The 20,025-nt window shown below is 45.1% G+C and overlaps 1 protein-coding gene across 3 annotated transcripts in view; it reads right to left on the reverse strand.

Annotated features, from left to right (window-relative positions):
- RERG (RAS like estrogen regulated growth inhibitor) overlaps positions 1–20,025 on the reverse strand; it is an 81,327-nt gene that overhangs the window by 14,772 nt on the left and 46,530 nt on the right. For all 3 annotated transcript variants that reach the window (XM_040435100.1, XM_040435083.1, XM_040435091.1), the window contains exon 4: positions 19,884–19,957. In XM_040435100.1, coding sequence (XP_040291034.1) covers positions 19,884–19,957 — 74 coding nt within the window. The remainder of the gene's footprint in view (positions 1–19,883; positions 19,958–20,025) is intronic.

Here is a 20,025-nt window from a genome sequence, read left to right on the forward strand (position 1 = left end):
CAAAAAATTACAAATTATTAACCTGCAACTCAGAGGAGGTGGATATGGAGTCGGAGGTTGAGGAGGCGGTGAATGTGGTGTTGTAGGTGGAGGCAGCAATGGAGGAGGAACAGGTAGCCAACAATGTTTTTTTTTATTTTTTATTGGGGTAGGTTGCCCCCAAAATATTGGGACAAATAAAAAAAAAGAAAACAAAGAATCATTGCACTTGACTTGAGTACAAGAATGTATGTTTGATGGTGGTATAAATGTCTATTCTGCACAAGGTACAGATAAGTCCTGAGGGATCCAAGCCTGGTTCATTTTAATGAACGTGAGCTTGTTCACATTGGCTGTGGAAAGACGGCTGCGTCTGTCTGTAATGACGCCTCCTGCCGTACTAAATACACGTTCAGAGAGTACACTGGCTGCAGGGCAGGCCAGCACCTCCAAGGCATACAGGGCAAGCTCTGGCCATGTGGACAATTTGGAGACCCAGAAGTTGAATGGGGCAGAACCATCAGTCAGTACGTGTAGGCGTGTGCACAGGTACTGTTCCACCATGTTGTTCAAATGCAGCCTCCTGCTAACATGCTCCATATCAGCAGTTGGTGCCGGTTGTTGCGGCGAGGTGACAAAGCTTTTTCACATGTCGGCCATGCTAACCCTGCCTTCTGAGGTGCTGGCGCTGGCACAGCTGCGTTGGCGACCTCTTTCCTCCCCTGCCTTCGACTTGTGCTTCCACTTGTCTCCGGCGTCAGTCGGGAATGCTCTCAGGAGTGCGTCTACCAGCGTGCGCCTGTAGTCGCGCATCTTCCGATCATGCTCCAGTGAGGGAATTGAGGACGGCACATTGTCTTTGTAACGGGGATCCAGCAGGGTGGCCACCCAGTAGTCAGCACACGTTAAAATGTGGGCAACTCTGCAGTCGTTGCGCAGGCACTGCAGCATGTAGTCGCTCATGTGTGCCAGGCTGCCCAGAGGTAAGGACAAGCTGTCCTCTGTGGGAGGTGTATCGTCTGCGTCCTCCGTATCCCCCCCAGCCACGCACCAGTGATGGGCCCGAGCTGCGTTGGATACCACCCCGCTGTGAACATGCTTCATCCCCATCCACCTCCTCCTCCTCATCCTCCTCCTCCTCGTCCTCCAGTAGTGGGCCCTGGCTGGCCAAGTTTGTTCCTGGCCTCTGCTGTTGCAAAAATCCTCTTTCTGAGCCACTTCTAAAAGACTGGCCTGAAAGTGTTAGAGATGACCCCTCTTCCTCCTCCTCGTCCTGGGCCACATCCTCTTCCATCATCGCCCTAAGTGTTTTCTCAAGGCGACATAGAAGTGGTATTGTAACGCTCATAACGGCGTCATCGCCACTGACCATGTTGGTGGAGTACTCGAAACAACGCAACAGGGCACACAGGTCTCGCATGGAGGCCCAGTCATTGGTGGTGAAGTGGTGCTGTTCCGCAGTGCGACTCACCCATGCGTGCTGCAGCTGAAACTCCACTATGGCCTGCTGCTGCTCGCACAGTCTCTCCAGCATGTGCAAGGTGGAGTTCCACCTGGTGGGCACGTCGCATATGAGGCGGTGAGTGGGAAGGCCGAATTTACGCTGTAGAGCAGACAGCCGAGCGGCGGCAGGATATGAACGCCGGAAGCGCGCACAGACAGCCCGCACTTTATGCTGCAGCTCAGACATGTCGGGGTAGTTGTGAATGAATTTCTGCACCACCAAATTCAGCACATGCGCCAGGCAAGGGATGTGCGTCAAACCGGCTCGTCCCAGAGCTGCAACGAGATTTCGCCCATTAACGCACACCACCAGGCCGGGCTTGAGGCCCACTGGCAGCAACCACTCGCCAGTCTGTTGTTCTATACCCCGCCACAACTCCTGCGCGGTGTGGGGCCTGTCCCCCAAACACATCAGTTTCAGAATGGCCTGCTGACGTTTACCCCTGGCTGTGCTGAAGTTGGTGGTGAAGGTCTGTCACTGACCGGATGAGGAGGTGGTAGAAGAGGAGTAGGAAGAGAAGGCAACAGGAGGCAAAGAATGATGCCCTGCGATCCTTGGCGGCGGAAGGACGTGCGCCAAACAGCTCTCCGCTTGGGGCCCAGCCGCCACTGCATTTACCCAGTGTGCAGTTAGGGAGATATAGCGTCCCTGGCCGTACTTACTGGTCCACTTATCTGTGGTTAGGTGGACCTTGCCACAGATGGCGTTGCGCAGTGCACACTTGATTTTATCCGATACTTGGTTGTGCAGGGAGGGCACGGCTCTCCTGGAGAAGTAGTGGTGGCTGGGAAAGACGTACTGTGGGACAGAAAGCGACATGAGCTGTTTGAAGCTGCCTGTCTCCACCAGCCTGAATGACAGCATTTCAAAGGCCAGCAGTTTAGAAATGCTGGCATTCAGGTCAAGGGATCGAGGGTGGCTAGGTGGGAATTTACGCTTTCTCTCAAAGGGTTGTGAGATGGAGAGCTGAACGCTTCCGTGTGACATGGTGGAGATGCTTGGTGACGGAGGTGGTGTTGTTGGTGGCACATCCTCTGTTTGCTGGGCGGCAGGTGCCAACGTTCCTCCAGAGGCGGAGGAAGAGATCGAGGCAGCAGCAGAAGAGGTAGCAGGGGGAGCCTGAGTGAGTTCCTTGTTTTTAAGGTGTTTACTCCTCTGCAGTTCATGCTTTGCATGCAGATGCCTGGTCATGCAGGTTGTGCTAAGGTTCAGAATGTTAATGCCTCGCTTCAGGCTCTGATGGCACAGCGTGCAAACCACTCGGGTCTTGTCGTCAGCACATTGTATGAAGAACTGCCACGCTAGGGAACTCCTTGAAGCTGCCTTTGGGGTGCTCGGTCCTAGGTGGCGGTGGCCAGTAGCAGTCGAACTCTCTTGGCGGCGGGTGTTCTGCTTTTGCCCACTGCTCCCTCTTTTGCTACGCTGTTGGCTCGGTCTCACCACTGCCTCTTCCTCCGAACTCTGAAAGTCAGTGGCACAACCTTCATTCCATGTGGGGTCTAGGACCTCATCGTCCCCTGCATCGTCTTCCACCCAGTCTTCCTCCCTGACCTCCTTTTCGGTCTGCACACTGCAGAAAGACGCAGCAGTTGGCACCTGTGTTTTGTCATCATCAGAGACGTGCTGAGTTGGTATTCCCATGTCCTCATCATGAAACATAAGTGGTTGTGCGTCAGTGCATTCTATGTCTTCCACCCCTGGGGAAGGGCTAGGTGGATGCCATTGGGAAACCCTGCCAGCAGAGTCTTCAAACAGCATAAGAGACTGCTGCATGACTTGAGGCTCAGACAGGTTCCCCGATATGCACGGGGATGATGTGACAGACTGATGGGTATGGGTTTCAGGCGCCACCTGTGCGCTTTCTGCAGAAGACTGGGTGGGAGATAATGTTAACGTGCTGGATCCACTGTCGGCCACCCAATTGACTAGCGCCTGTACTTGCTCAGGCCTTACCATCCTTAGAACGGCATTAGGCCCGACCAAATATCGCTGTAGATTCTGGCGGCTACTGGGACCTGAGTTAGTAGGTTCAGTAGGACGTGTAGCTGTGGCAGAACGGCCACGTCCTCTCCCTGCACCAAAGGCTCCACCAACACCACGACCATGACCGCGTCCCTTATTAGATCTTTGCCTCATAGTTAGCGTTCACAAAGCAAAATAAAAAGTGGTTAAGTATGTTAAAAATAATTAACCGCCAATATAAACCCTGATGTAGGGTATTGCACTAAAAAAAATTTTTTTTAACTCTATATGACATAAGCGGTATTTGTGACCTAAATGTGACACTCACGTCATGCACGTCTTATCCCAGATGTGCAGTATATCAGGTTTTTTTTTCACCCCAGTATGCCAAAGCCGTATTTACGGCCTAAATGTGACAGTGACTTATGCACGTGTAATCCCAGATTTGCAGTATATTAGAGGCTTTTTTCACCCCAGTATGCCAAAGCCGTATTTATGGCCTAAATGTGACAGTGACTTATGCACATGTAATCACAGATGTGCAGTATATTAGAGGCTTTTTTCACCCCAGTATGCCAAAGCCGTATTTATGGCCTAAATGTGACAGTGACTTATGCACGTGTAATCCCAGATGTGCAGTATATTAGAGGGTTTTTTCACCCCAGTATGCCAAAGCTGTATTTTTGGACTTGCAGATAGCCTATGCTGGTGCACTATCGTTGCATAAAATGGCTGCCGATCATGTATTGATATTGACTAACTGAAGAAAAAAAAGTTTGTTTTCAGCAGTAGTTAGCTCAGGGCAGGCTTTGAAAAATGGTGCACTGCACCCACAAAGCACTTTTTCTGTAGATCGCTGAGTACATAAACCAGTTTTTGATAAGATTTCTCCCTGATCTCTCCTCTCACAGCAGCTGCAGCCTCTCCCTACACTAATCCGAGCAGAGTGACGGGCGGCGCTACGTGACTCCAGCTTAAATAGAGGCTGGGTCACATGCTGCAGTTGGCCAATCACAGCCATGCCAATAGTAGGCATGGCTGTGATGGCCTTTTGGGGCAAGTAGTATGACGCTTGTTGATTGTCTGCTTTGCAGCCTTTCAAAAAGCGCCATAAAAATCGCCGAACCCGAACTTTAACGTAAATGTTCGGGTTCGGGTCTGGGTGCCGAAAACCCTAAAGTTCGGTACGAACCCGAACTTTACAGTTCGGGTTCGCTCAACTCTAGTTAAAAAGTATCTATAACCAAAATGATCGGAATCAGTTTGGTAAGAGTCATTACTATAGTAATGGCTTTTATACTCATAAGCCACCTTTTACGTTTCAAAAGGTATTTATTGGATTTTTGCATAGGTAAGCAGGCATTTACAGTAGTAAATGATAAAATATGTTATACAGAATCAAAAACATTACTTGGAGGAATACATAATATAAGATACATTCTCATTAACATGTCAGGGTTAACACATTTTTCTGAGTTTGATGTGAAAGTGCAGTGAATCAACAACATTGCTCAGGATTACAAAAGAAAGAAAAAAAGAAAAAGGGAACATAAGATCAAAGGGAAATACTAAATCGTAAATCTGGAGAGTAGGAGGAGGATAGCCAAGGTTCCCACACCCTCTCAAAAGCGGGAAATGTGTCGGTGCGGATAGCTGACAACTTCTCAAATATCAAGCTTTTATTAATCCTATCCACAACAGCTTGGAATGATAGGGAGTCAGATCGCCATCTAAAAACTATGTGGATTCTAGCTGCTAGTAGTATGTATTGAGAAAGCTTGAATCTTGCATAGGTTAGCCAGTGGGGTTTGTCCCCTAGTAAGCATAGTGGCAATGTTAGAGGAAAGCTACAGTCTAACACAGACGATATCAGGTTTGTTATTTGGACCCAGAACCGTTTTACAACAGAACAGGACCACCAAGTATGCAACATTGACCCTTCTTCATTACATCCTCTAAAGCACATAGGGGATATCTCGGGGTATATGCCGTGTAGCCGTGATGGAACCATGTAGGTTCTGTGAAGCACTTTTATTGAGGTTTCTGCTAGTGTAACTTGCCAAGTACCCTTCATAAGAGTCTGCGAGCGTTGGGACCATTTGGATTGCGAGTATTCTTGCTGTATGTCTTCCTCCCAAGCTCTCATATAAGCTAGTTTATGACCTTCGGGAATAGAGTTGAGGGGGGCCTCATACATTCTTGACAGGAGACCCTGTCTATATAGTGAGTAAGTAATAGAACGCTCGAACGGTGTAAATTCCACGGATGGGTTGGGCATCTGAATAGCTCTGAAATATGAAAATACCTGGTTCATGAGAAGGTATTCTCTAACGGGGGGGGGGGGGGAGTATCTATCCTTGAAGTCTGTAAGGGATATCAGTTTACCTCTAATTAGAAACTTGTGCAGCGTACACAGTTGATTAGTCGACCACCAATTGAGGTTGCGGCATTGAAGGCCCGGTGGAAAAGCTGGGTTTCCTATTAGGCCCAGTAATGGAGATGGTTTGGATTGGAGAGCAAATTTGAATCTAACCGCTCTCCAGAGTATCAGCGAGTAATATGAAGGGGGGAATTGTTACATAAGGCCGAAGGGATAGGTGCTGTATTCCATATCAGAGCCCTCCATGTGTAAGGGTTAAGATTGGAGCGTTCGAGTAAGATCCATAGCGGGTGTTCTCGTGGATCTAAATGGGTCAAGAACATCTGGGCCAGTCTGGCTGCTTGATAATATTTCACAAAATACGGTACTGATAATCCCCCCTGAGACTTATGTCTACACATAGTCGACTTGGATATACGAGAACGCTTGTTAGCCCAGATAAACTTCATCACATCTCTCTGAACGGATCTCAGGTCCCTCACTAGGACTGGGGTTGGTAGAGGTCTAAATAGGTATAGGAGTCTTGGGAGGACTACCATCCTGACGATGTTAATCCTACCCACCCATGAGGTCTGTAAGGTTTTCCATGTCACCAAATCCTGCCGTATCTTTCTATACATAGGTAAGTAATTAGTTCTATAAACCATGTCAAGGGCCTTTGGTAACATAACTCCTAGATAAGAGATGTGCTGAGGTCTGTGCTGGAATGGGAAATTTTGGAGTAGTGATGATTTAGTGGAGGAAGAGGTGTTACATAGGAGCATTTCAGATTTGGTGTGGTTAATGGAGAGGCCTGAAGCTTCAGTGAAGGATTCTAAAAGTTTTAAGAGGGAAGGAAAGGAAATAATGGGGGTGGTAATAGATAATAAAAGGTCATCAGCGAAGAGACTTAGTTTATATTCCGTTCCCCCAATAGATAAGCCTTTAATGTCGGGGTGGGATCTCATATGGCTTGCTAAGGGTTCCATGGCTAAGGCAAATAGGGCTGGGGAAAGGGGGCATCCTTGCCTCGTACCTCTTCTGATTGGGATATGGGAGACCCTTGTGGTGGGTAGTTTAAGACAAGCCTCTGGCTTAGAATAAAGACCTTGAATAGCTGCCAGGAAGGGGCCCTTAATTCCCATTTTTGAAAGGACATTGTACAGATATGGCCAAGTGACGGTATCAAAGGCCTTCTCGATATCAAGGGCTAACAGGGCTAATGGGACTTTAGTTTTGTTGGAAGTTTGTATAATGTTAAGGATTTTTCTAATATTTCCCTACCTGGTATGAAACGGACCTGATCCTAATGTATAAGGCTCGGGAGGAATCTGTTGAGTCTCCTAGCCAGAATAGAAGTGAACAGTTTGTTATCAAGATTCAGTAGTGAAATTGGCCTATAGTTAGATGGTAGTAAAGGGTCTTTGTTGGGTTTAGGAATGACTGTGATAGAAGCTTTTAGGAATTCCTCTGGCGGGGTAGAACCTTGCATCAGGTGGTTACAATAATTAGCTATATGGGGGATAAGCAAAGGAGCAAATTTTTTATAGTACAAGGCAGAGTATCCATCTGGGCCCGGTGCTTTGCCTAATTTTAAGGATTTAATGGCGTGTTCCACTTCCTCTACTGAGATAGGGTTGCTAAGTTCAGACTGGGACTCAGGGGACAAGACCGGGAGACGTGCTGACGATAGGAAATCGTTCGTCTGTGAGCTAGAATCTCCTGCAGGGGCAGACTAGAGGTGTATATAGAATTTTTGGAATGTAGTGTAGATGGCATCTGGGTTTGAAGTGGTTTGGCCAGATCTCGTACTTATTTTGAAGACATGATTAATCCTTTGCTTAGCTTTAAGCTGGTTAGCTAGTAGTTTGTCCGGCTTATTGGCATACTTATAATAAAAGGAGTTCGTCCATCTGAGGGCTTTTTCTGTATTATTTGTGAGAATCATGTTAAGCTGCTGTTTCACATCTTTTATCGCTTTGAGTAGGTACAGTGATGGGGATCTTTGATGGGCCCAGACTAGCCTGCTTAACTTGGCTTCCAGACCAGCTTGGGCTTGGGTACGCTCCCTCTTTCTCTTGGATGCTAAACTTATCAACCTGCCCCTCATATAGGCTTTGTGTGTCAGCCATAGTGTCATAGGGTTGATTTCAGGGGAGACGTTCTCAGCGAGAAAGCTCGAGAGGTCATCCTGCAGTTGAGTAAATTGAGCTGGATGAGTCAAGAGCGATTCGTTTAGCCTCCAATGAAACGGGGTATAATTATGTTGAGGGTCTGTAAAATCTGAGATAACCATATCATGGTCTGACCATGAAGATACTACATGTCTAGAATAAGACATATAGGGGAGGAGAGAGGTGGAAGCCAGAATCATGTCTATGCGTGAATACACTCGGTGAGCTGAGGAATAATAGGTGTAGCTTGTTTGTGAGCCATTATGCTCCCTCCATGTGTCAGCCAACGATAGAGATTGAAGAACTCGATTAATCCTACTCATCAATGTCGCAGAGTGTGGGATTGTGGGTGGGGCAGTGCGGTCTAGTACGGGATGGATGGTGAAGTTAAAATCCCCACACCACACTAGTTTATGAAAAGTAAGGGTTTCAATCACCCTTCCCACATTTTCAAAAAAGGCAATAGGGTTCTCCGTAGGGGTATACGAATTAACTAGGCAAAGAGATTCCTCTCTGTAAGTCCCTACAACAATAACGTATCTCCCATCCGGATCAATGCATGTCTGGGTGACAGTGAAAGGGAAGGAGTTTCTCAGTAACGTTACTACCCCCCGACATTTTGAAGTGAATGTAGAAGAGTAAAAACTGGAGTATTGTGGATGAAAATACCTAGGATGGGATGTGTGGGTGAAATGAGTCTCCTGCAAACAGATGACGTCAGGCATATGTTTAAGATATATCGAAAAGGCTGTCTTTCTTTTTCGAGGGGAATTTAAGCCCCTCACATTATGAGAGAGCAATTTGCACATAATGACAGGACAGTGTCACACTTCCAATATAAAGGGAACGCCAGACGTCATCCGCTCCCAGGGTTAACTGAACCTCAGTAATCCCTCCCACTTGTACACTTACATTAATAACCCTAAGCATGGTCTCCAAGAGCAATAAAACAATACAGTTAAACAGGAGATTAACATAAAAAAACGCAGAAGAACAAGTTGAGCTATTAAGCCCAAAACAAAAGATATTAATGGATGGGATATGTGAGTAGCCTCAAGGTAGCCAACATTACACTCTCACAGGATCCCAGGATCAGGGACAGCATGAAAAACCGCTTTATCGAGTCCCTGGATTAATGGAACAGGCCTAGTGTGATTTTCAGGATATGTAACAGGAGTCCCCGAAGAGACCAGGTAAAGAAAGGCTGAGCAATACCGCTATTCAGCTGAATAGAGTAGAAAGTTCAGGTGATTCAAGTGATTCTCGATCTGTTCAGACCACCAGGAGCCGAAGGGACTTTGGTCCAGACTCTAGCTGGACGCTGTGGTTTCGGCAAGGAGGATAGAGGAGCGTGGTGTTCGCAGGGGATCCCTGCGCGCTGCAAAGCTTCCAGTCCCTCCGCCGGCGAGTGCACTGTGTGAAGGCGAGAGTTCAGCTGGAAAGTCAGGTTGAAGGGGAATCCCCACCTGTATCGGATATGTGCCTTCTGCAGGGACTGTGTAACCGATCTCATCTCTCGGCGTCTTCGGAGTGTGGATGGTGCTAGGTCCGCATAAAGATGGACTGAAGGTGGAAGTCCAGGTAAGTCAGACAGATCCCTGGCTGCTGCTAGGACTTTATCTGTCGTCTCCGGGTGATGAAATTTAAGGATTATATCCCTTGGGAGGTTCAGACTGCGAGGTTTCCCCAGAGCCCTGTGGACTCTATCCATCTTCAGAAGGGAGAGTTCTGTCAGCGGTAGGAGAGCTGTAAACAGAGTGGAGAGGGTGGCTTGTAAATCGGTATACGATTCAGGGAGGCCCCTGACCCGCAGGTTACCCCTCCTGGACCTATTTTCAAGGTCTTCTATTTTAAGCTCCAGCTCTGCTAATTGAGCGTCATGGTTGTTAATGTCCTCTTTGTCACAGCCCAAGGCGTCGGACATATCGTCCATCCTCATCTCTAAATCCGAGACTCTGTTTCCCAGATCTTGTATCTGGCGGGAAAATTCTGAGACGGCTTGGGACAGTTCCGCTTTAAACAGAGCAGCTATATTCTTGTATACATCTTCCTGACCTGTATGGCAAGCAGCCACATCCGGAGAGGGCCCGCCGCCATCCGAGGATGTAGGGCTGGCGGCGTCTGTTATAACATCCGCCATGACAGTCTGTCTGGTCTGTCAGAAGATCTCCGGTATAGTTTGCGATGGGACTGGGGTACCCAGTATTCTTGACCTCCCTTTGGTGCGGGTCATCTTCGGGGTTCCCTGCATCGATTTTTAGGCTTAGTGGAGCCTGATAAAAGGCGCTTAGATCAGGGTTGGTTCGATAAGCGGAGCGGAGCTCACGGAAGCATGACCTCCTCGTGTGCCGCGCGCATGCGCCCCCAACTCATAAGCCACCTTTTAGACTTGCTCATACTTCACTAATCAGAGGAGTAACAAAGATCTATGGAGGACCCATAGCAAAACTTAAATTGGGGCCCTACACCACCAGGACCACCATTAGCAGCATGGATATGAGGAGCTTATGATTATGTTGGTTTTCCTAATGCACACAGTGATGTCACATTGGTGTGATAACATTCTCCGTGATGTACAGAAATTAACCAGTGATGTCACAGCACAGAAATAATGCAAAAAGTAATGCACTCTATAACTGTCTATATACATCACTAACTGCACATATGTCTGAGTGGAGATGGACCCCCTTAGTTATTGTGGCCCCTGGTAGCAGCTGATATGCCTGCTACCCTGATAGTTACACCCATGGTTAAAGTTTTTTAAAGTATCCAAAAGAGACACTAAAAAAGTAAAAGATATCATGTAAATAAGTGCCCCATAAAGCAATATGTCCATTCAGACAGGGGATTTGGAGACCCCTGTGTGACGCCCTGTTCTTCTGACCAGTGGTTGTTCCAGCCAGCCGACCCATGGAGGTCATTCATTTTATCACCCATCATGTGGATAGGTGATAAATGTTGTTTATGGGTTAATCCCTTTAGGCACTGAGCTATCTCCGGCAGCCACACAGAAGTGAATAGAGCAGTGGTAACACAGCACACTACCACTCCATTCACATAAGGAACTTGGAACCTTATTGTGATTAGTGTTGGGCCCGAATATTTGAATTGCGAATATTAAGCGCGAATATATGCACTTTGAGAATTCACGAATATTTAGAATATAGTGATATATTCGTAATTTCGAATATTCTAGATTATTTTTTCATGAGTAACCTCCCTTCTTGCTGGTGGGCCAATGAGAAGGCTGTAATGTCTTTGTCTGAGCTTAGCAACATCCCTAGCAACCAATAGGAAAGTTTCCTAACCCTTTAGTATATAAGAACCTCCCCAGCTGCCATTTTCTACAGTTTTTTAAAGTTCTGAGAGAGACAGCAGTGTCATTGCTGTGCTCTGTGCTTTCCACACTACATTAGATAGATAGTTAGTTAGCTTATATATATAATACAGATAGTTAGTGGGAGATAGTCAGTGTATGTTATATCCTGATATAGTGTAGCTGTTGCAGTGCAGTGTGTTAGGTAGTGTGATAGGTTCTGCTGTCCATACATACATGCAAACCTGCTAAAATCTGAATTTTCACGTATTGCACCAAAATATTCGCATCATTAGTGCTGATTAGTGCAATCGCGAATATATCGAAGCACTCTATCTGCATATAAAGCTATTGCAATGTTCTGCTGTGCCAACCATTTTCTCCAGTCTCAGGAAACTTCTAGCAGCTTGGAAAATGTAGCAAAAGTGACCCACGCCTGTATTTCGCACGCATTACACGAATATTACATTGCCGATTTTTCGCAATCAAGAAAATAATCTTGAATTCGCGAATATATGAGGAATATTCGCCCAAATATTCGTGAAATATTGCGAATTCGAATATAGCCCCTGCCACTCAGAACTAATTGTAATCGGTCAGGACGAAGCTGTCCGATTACTCTAGCGTTCATACCTATCCTGTGGGTCAACCTCTTTATAGTAATGCTGGTTAATCTCCGGAAATTGATGAGAGATACACTTTAGTCAACAGTTTCTAAGTTATCTTGGTCTCCCACATAGGTAACAGATGGTGATGACTACTTATTGCTGCCATGACAATGATCTTATAGACCGTTGTCAGGATTTTGAAAAATCCTGTACCTGTTTCAAAAGGTCCAACCATTTGCCCCTGCCTGATCCTTCATGGTTAGAAAACTTTGTACCATTGCCCACTCTACCAGCTAAATGCCTTTCCACGGTGTATAGACAGCTGTTGACGCCTGGAGATCCTCAAGAACCTAGCTATCTAAAAAACTGGGAACGAGAGTTGAACATTAAACTAGATAAGAGCAGTATATCCTCCATCCTTGCTCACTCACATGGGTTCTCTAAATGTGTCAGAATTCAGGAAAATTCCTTTAAAACACTTTCTAGGTGGTATAGGACCCCAAAGTTCCTCCACTGAATTAATCTGTCTCCCTCAGATCAATGTTGAAGGTGCTCATTAGGAATTGGTAACATCTCAGATATTTGGTGGTTCTGCCCCAAATTTAAAGAGTTCTGGTCAGAGATAGAACTTATAATTAATAAAGTATGTCCCAATAAGATAAAGCTATCTGCCCCATTAGTACTACTTTGGTTACCAGAAGCTGACTTTAGACCAAATAAATCGAATTTTGCCACTCACATGATCACGGCAGCAAAGTTACTCATTCCGCTGAGGTGGAGAGAGGCGGACCCCCCGACTATCTCTATGTGGTATGATAAGATGTCAAACTTATGTCGTATGGAGGGTGCTAGCTAGCTGGGAAAACAAGACTAGGAAAGCTTTCCTAAACGTATGATAACCGTGGTTAGCACATGTAAAGGAGAAAATGGAACTAGACACAAAGAAGTGAGTCTTGATAAGACCAACAGATGTTCAAAGTTTTATACGTCTTCTATAATGATTTCACATGTATCTCAATACATATGGGGATCTTGGTCGACACCCCCCCTCCCCCTCCCCCTCCCCTGATTCCCCTAAACCCCCCCCTCTATCTTTTCTCCACATGTGTACTTAGATAACCAGCTGTTCGCTTATTGTACCATGCTAATGATGCTATATGATCCATGTCTCCTGTGTTGTCAGGCGGATGGCCTCTGAAGGTTTTATATAATGTACATGATGTTGCATGGAACTTGACCAATAACTATATGACTGTACAATGATCTGTGTCTCATCGACTTATCTGGTGATCTCTGTATACTGTCTGTATATGCTCATTTGTCATATCCACAAAGTTCAATAAAAAGAGATTTGTTAAAAAAGATTAGGATCTACAAGATCAAGACTCAAAACAGAAACCCCATAAAATCTTAATCTAAAGTCCACATCAAACCTTCAGCAAAAATAAATACTATGTGCAGTGTACTAAAGCTTTGATGAGGGTACCCTTTGTGAGGGTACGTTTGCATATGCAGCAGCAGATGAGGCTGGCTGCCCTCTGCCGGTTTTCACCAGATGTGGCATTGCCAGATTCTACAGTTCACCGCCGGATCCCCATTGACTATAATGGGGTCCAGTGGTGATCCAGCCGCTTTCTGGGTTTCAGACTGACAAAAAGCATGCAACAGATCGGGCACGCCGCAGATGCGGACATACCCTGAGTAGATGTACATCAAATCCCATGAATATATTCACCAGTAGCCTTCAGACATAGACTGTGCAGAAATAAATCATTTACCATTTATAACATGAGCACAAATACCTCAGCAGGCAACTTAGCTTCCATTATACACCAGTGGTAAAACAGTATGAACAATTTCTTTTAAAAAGCCCTTTGATTTTCCCCAAGGACACCCGTTCCTGATGTGCTCAATAGAAACTCTTGATTCCTGCGTGGGAGCAGAAGGGATAAAGCTACTAATAGGATGCAGCAAATTCATTCCTGCTACAGAGGACACACGCGCAATACATCTCCAGTCCTGATTTTTTTTATGTAAATCTCAAAGCTAAAAAAACATAATGTGAACTAATCCTCCACAGCAAGAATAATCTCACGTTCTGTTTGCTTGAGCCGACCAGGATTAATGTATAGTGGTGGAGACAAGGGTCATAATGTTGGCTGTGTTGTGTAGTGCTGACATTATTATTTCATTTTGTCTTTTTTTTAAGCTGGTGTCACAAATAGTTTTTTTTCTGGCATTTTAATGGGTTTTTTTGGGGTGGTGTTTTGTGCAGCTTTTTTAGGCAAAAAAACACCAGCTACAGAAGCCTTCGGGAGTTATTAAACACAGGATAAATAGGTGTTTGTTTTTGTAGCATCATGAATACTTTACAATAAACAAAAACACAAGGAATACAAAAAAGCAACCAATCATATTCCACTTGACATTTTTCAAAGGAGCTCTAAAAAATGAAAGATGGTCTGATGTCTGAATGGTTGCTATGGACAACTAAGACAGTTTTCCTTTACACCAGTTTTTGATAAATCTGCTCCACTATATGGGCAAAAATGCATTAAAACACCTAAACATCAGGTCCTTTTTAAGGCTCTTTTTATGTTAAAACCCCACAACATGAAGCACACTTACAGGGGAGAATTTATCATCCCTACACCAGTTTTTTTAAGTGCAACTGTGCCTATATCTGGGTCAAAGTGGCATTTCTATGCTGTCCTCTCCACTTTGTAAAGGGGGGCGTAGTGGGGCAGGACCATCCGCTCTGGCATATTTATCATCATTTATGTATAAAATCTCAATTTCAGTTTAGACACACAGACTGCTGGAGGATGCATTTAATTTATATTTACAGGATAAATCCCCCCCACAGTGTTTTAATTTCCTATGTACTTACCCTGGTGGAGGAAACTCAATTAATGTTGAGGTTAGGATTTTTACGATGACATACTAAATACTGTACTAAGATGGAATGAGTTTTAAAAGGCCTTATTCTTGTTCTGACAATCATAATATTTTAGCAGGGTTAGAATGCCTGGCCATGGGATCTGCATGTGGATTGCCTAAAACTATCAGCCATTAGGGGGAGTCCACATGCAGATTCCACATGTGGGCACCCTTAAATTCAATATATGATTAACAGTAAACCGATCGTCCCTCCTAATCTTTGAGTTAAGGTGTTTCAAACACACACATTACAAAGAGGTACAAAAAAAACTAGTACACGGCTATTCAATCTTCACAGAGAAACACTTCTAGTAGTTTGAGTGCCATACTAAAGATCTCAGTTATTTTAAAAGTGGCACTATCATAGGATTCTTATATATCCTGTTGACCACATTCCCATGTTGTGATTCACAAAAACAACCCCCTCTAATTTCAGTCTATTAAAACTTAAAAGGGTTGTCTGGCCCAGACCTGTGCTCCTGTCCTGAAGTCCTTTAACATCAAAAAGGAAGACTCACCTGTCCATGCTCTTACCACTGTTCCATTCCCAGCTGCTTGCTGGTCTCCACAGTGCTGCAATGTAATGTTCAAGCCACTGTGACCAGTGAGGCCTATGATTGTTTGCAGCAGTCACAGGACCCAGCCACTTCCTGGTACTGCAGGAACTGGAAGCAGCCAGGAACTGAGCACTGGCAGGACTGCAGAGAATTGAGTCTTTCTTTTTTTAAGTTCAAGGTCACAGGTCCAGACCAAAGTGGTAGTTGGCTCCAAGATCAGACAATATCTTTAAAGCATACCTGAATTTTCAAAAAAAGGTTGCATAATGGCTGTGCTTCTTTGTACAATCATAACTGTAAAGGAGCAGTTATGTTTGGGCTTCCCTAAAGTCTCTTTCAGCCTTATTATTGCCTGTTTTAACTACACAGCTAGATTAATTTCTCTCACAAGCAGGGAGTCTCTCCCTTCTGCAGGGACCTCACTTTCCATTATGTTTGTTTTCTTCTAGGGAGATGAAAGCTGATAAGGAAGGACAAATCACACTTACAGAAAAACAGGAGGCTCCTGTGATGTTCAGAAGGAGTGTAGAAGAAGTTGTTTTATCAGGCTCACGATCTCAACTAGCTCTGATACCTCCCCATTCCCTCTGAGATGTCCTCCGAGTTTCTGTTACCAGGGATGGATCTTGCCTGACAACAAGCAGTGGACTTCAACTTAGATGGAAATAAGACTCCTAGTGGCCATTACTTTACAGCTTTTTTTTTTCAGGTGGATGCAGGCATATATATTTTTTATGAAGTGACTTAGAAATTTGCACTTGTTACACCATTCTCTATTAAATGAAATGAAACTCTGTGAAAGTACACTAACTCCTTAATCTTTATTACATGAGCCGAGTGCTCCCATGATCATCCCAACTTTTCTCACATCAGTGATGTTCGGGATGCACACTATTTGCAATGATTTCAAAAATTTATCTATACTGTCAACAGCTATTCTAAACTGAATATGCCTGCCCTCATTGGACCGCAAATGTTGCTGAGCTTCAAGTCTGGCAAGTACCGGCATGGAAATCTGTCTGGGAACTCCTGGCTTCATTGCCTGTCAATTTTGGCACAAGTCAGTGACATTTCTGATCTGCTAAATCTTCCCCGGTAACCTGTAATGGCTATAATTGTGGAGTTACAGTGTCTAGGAGTAACAACAGCTGGGAAATAAAAACACACAGAAAATGGCCATGAAGTATTGAAGTGTGTAGTCCCTAAAAAAAATAGCCTTTCATCTGTTGCATCACTTACTACAAACTGAAAACTACAAACTGCCTCTGATAGGGACATCAGCATAAGGCCTCATGCACATGACCATTGTGTGCTTTGCGGTCCGCAAACTGCAGATCCGCAAAACACAGATGGCGTCCGTGTGCGTTCCGCCATTTGCGGAACGGCACGGACAGCCATTGATATAACTGCCTATTCTTGTCCGCAAAACGGACAAGAATTGGACAGGTTATATATTTTTTGCGGACCACGGAACGGAGCAACGGATGCGGACAGCACATGGAGTGCTGTCCGCATCTTTTGCGGCCCCATTGAAGTGAATGGGTCCGCATCCAAGCCACAAATACTGCGGCTCGGATTCGGACCGGACCAAAACAATGGTCATGTGCATGAGGCCAAAGAAGTATGGACAGGGAGCTTCATGAAATAGATTTCCATGGTCAATCAGCTGCACACAAGCCTAGAATTACCATGCACAATGGTGTAGGTGTGTAGTGGTGTAACGCACACCACCACTGGACTCTGGAGAAGTGCATATATGTCTGGAGTGATGAGTCACCTCTCACTATCTGACAGTCTGGTGGAACAAACTACGTAGGTTTTGCAGTGGCCCTGAAAATATTACCACAAAAATGTAAAATTTGGTAGAGAAGGGATTATGGAATGGGGCTGTGTTTCAGGACTTGGCCCCTTATTTCCAGTCAAGTGTGATGCTAGTACAACAACATACAAATACATTTTACTTAACTCTAAGGCTCTTTCCTGTTCCAGGATGACTTCGCCCAGTGAACAAAGTGAACTCCATAATGACAAAGTGTGACAAGTTCGAAGTAGAGGAACAATAGTGGCTGGACAGAGCCCAAACTTCATCCCCATCATATACCTTTGGGATCAGCTAGAACACAAACTGTGTTCAGTGCCTGACCTAAAAAATGTTGCACAATTTCCCACCTCCAAATTGTGTGGACAGAGAAGAGTCAACTATATTGTTGCCACAAAACAGAGTTCAACAAATTCATATAGGTGTTAGGCTGGGTTCACACTTAAGCGTTTTACAGCGCGTTCCTACGCCCTGTAAAACGCTCAACAGGCAAAAACCAATGTTTCCCTATGGGCATGGTTCTCACCTGAGCGTTTTACAGCGCGTACGAACTGTAAAACGCCCTACGCCCCAAGAAGTACAGGAGCTTCTTTGGGGCGTATTGTCGTGCGTATTGTGGCAGTTTTTCATTGGATTAATCACACAAACGCGCGTACTACACACGTTTCCAAAATACAAAAACGCCCCATAATACGCCTCAAAAACGCCCGATAAAAACGCCTGTAAAAAAGCGCTTATCGAATACGCTCAGGTGTGAACCCAGCCTAATGGTCATGTGTCCACATACTTTTGGTCATATGATGTATTAATTTGCACCCAAAGTCAAACTGGATTTATAAACCCAGCAACGGTTCAAGCATTTGCTACTAATTTATGCTTTTATAACCCTCTCTGTAAGGCCTCTTTTACACGAACTATATGGATTGGCTCCGGATGCGTTAAGTGAAACTCGCACCATTTTGGCTCCGCGATTGCGTTCAGTTGTTCAGTTTTTTTCATGCGGGTGCAATGCGTTTTGATGCATTTTTCAATCGCGTGATAAAAAACTGAAGGTTTACAAACAACATCTCTTAGCAACCATCAGTGAAAAACGCATTTCATCTGGAAACAAGTTTTTCACTGAATCCCCATTCACGTGTATGGGGCTGCGTGAAAAACGCAGAATATAGAACATGCTGCGTTTTTCACAAAATGCATGGGGATAAAACTGATCAGTTCTTTTGAAATGAAAGGAGGAATCTGATTGGTTTCTATGGGCAACTAAGCCGGTTTTCCTTTACAGCAGTTTTGATAAATCTCTCCTAATGTGTTATAATAATGTTATCTGGCTGTTCAGGAAGTAGAAGATAGATATGGGAGAAGACACTGCAGGAGATTTCCAACATAGTCATGAGAGAGAAGAATGCAGCAGGTCAGAGCACGTTCGCTGTACTGCAGTTCTATGTAGAACTTACTTATTGATGGGCTATCCTTAGAATATGTCATCAAAGTCAGACTTGCAGAGGTCTGACTCCTGGCACTCCTTCCAATCTGCTGTTTTCAGAGGATCCAGCACCGGAACAACACAGCTCCCATCACTGTGTGGTGGCCAGATCTGGTTACTGCAGCACTGCTCCCACTCACTTTACAGGGGTTGTCTAATCATGGACAATGCGGGCATATCGCTGGGACCCGCACCTATATCAAGAACGGAGCCCCACAAGTGAAGGAGGGCACACTGCGCATGCGCAGTTGTCCTCCATTCATTTTCTATGGGGCCGGCGAAAATAGCATGCGCGGTACGTTCCCATTCACTTCTATGGGGAGCCGGCTTGGTGGTGGCCTGACCGGAGTCCTCCAGCCACCACCTTGCGGGGCTCTGTTCTTGATATAGGTGCGGGTCCCAGCGATGAGACCCGCACCTATAAGACAATGGGGGCATATCCTAGCGATATACCCCCATTGTCCATGATGAGACAACCCCTTTAAAGCAGCACTGTACTAACCAATTCCAACGACTACAAGTCAGAGAAATAAGAAAAAGTACAAAGAGCAGGTAGCACTACACAGATAGATTTCAGTGAAAAACTCAGTGGCTATGCTATATTTTTAATTACATGCAATTACAAAAGTATTCATATCCAGGTACTGGTTTGAAAACAGTTTTCATGGGACAACCCCTTTGAGGGCAGAGGTGGCATGGGAAAGTGAACAGGTTAACAGAGGAACATAATGAAACAGGTCGGGGTTAGATGGTATAGTAGGCTAGACTATAATCAGTGGTGGGGATAAAAGGTCCCATGAACTGGGATGAAATTGCTGCTGGAGGCCCCAACTGGGAGGCGGGTAGATATTCTAATCAGGCAGGGAGGGGATGGACCATACGGGAGAGGCTTAGACACGGTGTTGATCTGATTGAAACCCCATTGACACATGACGTCTTCACACAGGGGAGAGAGAAAACGTTTCCTCCTGCTTTGAGAATGATGGAACTACATGACTTCCTGTCTTTGGGAAAGCATGCCAAAAGAGAGGAAAATCTGCTATTTTTTTTAATAAAGTTAAATTTATTGAAATCTACATCTGGGAAGGGGTTGCTACTAAAGCATATCTTTTACACTGAAATATCCCTTTAAGCCTTTCAAGCACTAAATTCTGGTCAATAGACAGACAACAAATAGTTTACCTGACCAGCAGTGTCGAGCAACTCCATGGCAACTGCTTCATCGTCTATTGTGGTCTGATGCCGGTATGTAGATTCTGATGGGGAAAATTGCTATGAATAACACGCATGAAACCACAAGCACATCTTGTACTGTACATATATT

This window comes from Bufo bufo, chromosome 1 (genome assembly GCF_905171765.1).
Source record: "Bufo bufo chromosome 1, aBufBuf1.1, whole genome shotgun sequence".
Lineage (NCBI taxonomy): Eukaryota > Metazoa > Chordata > Amphibia > Anura > Bufonidae > Bufo > Bufo bufo.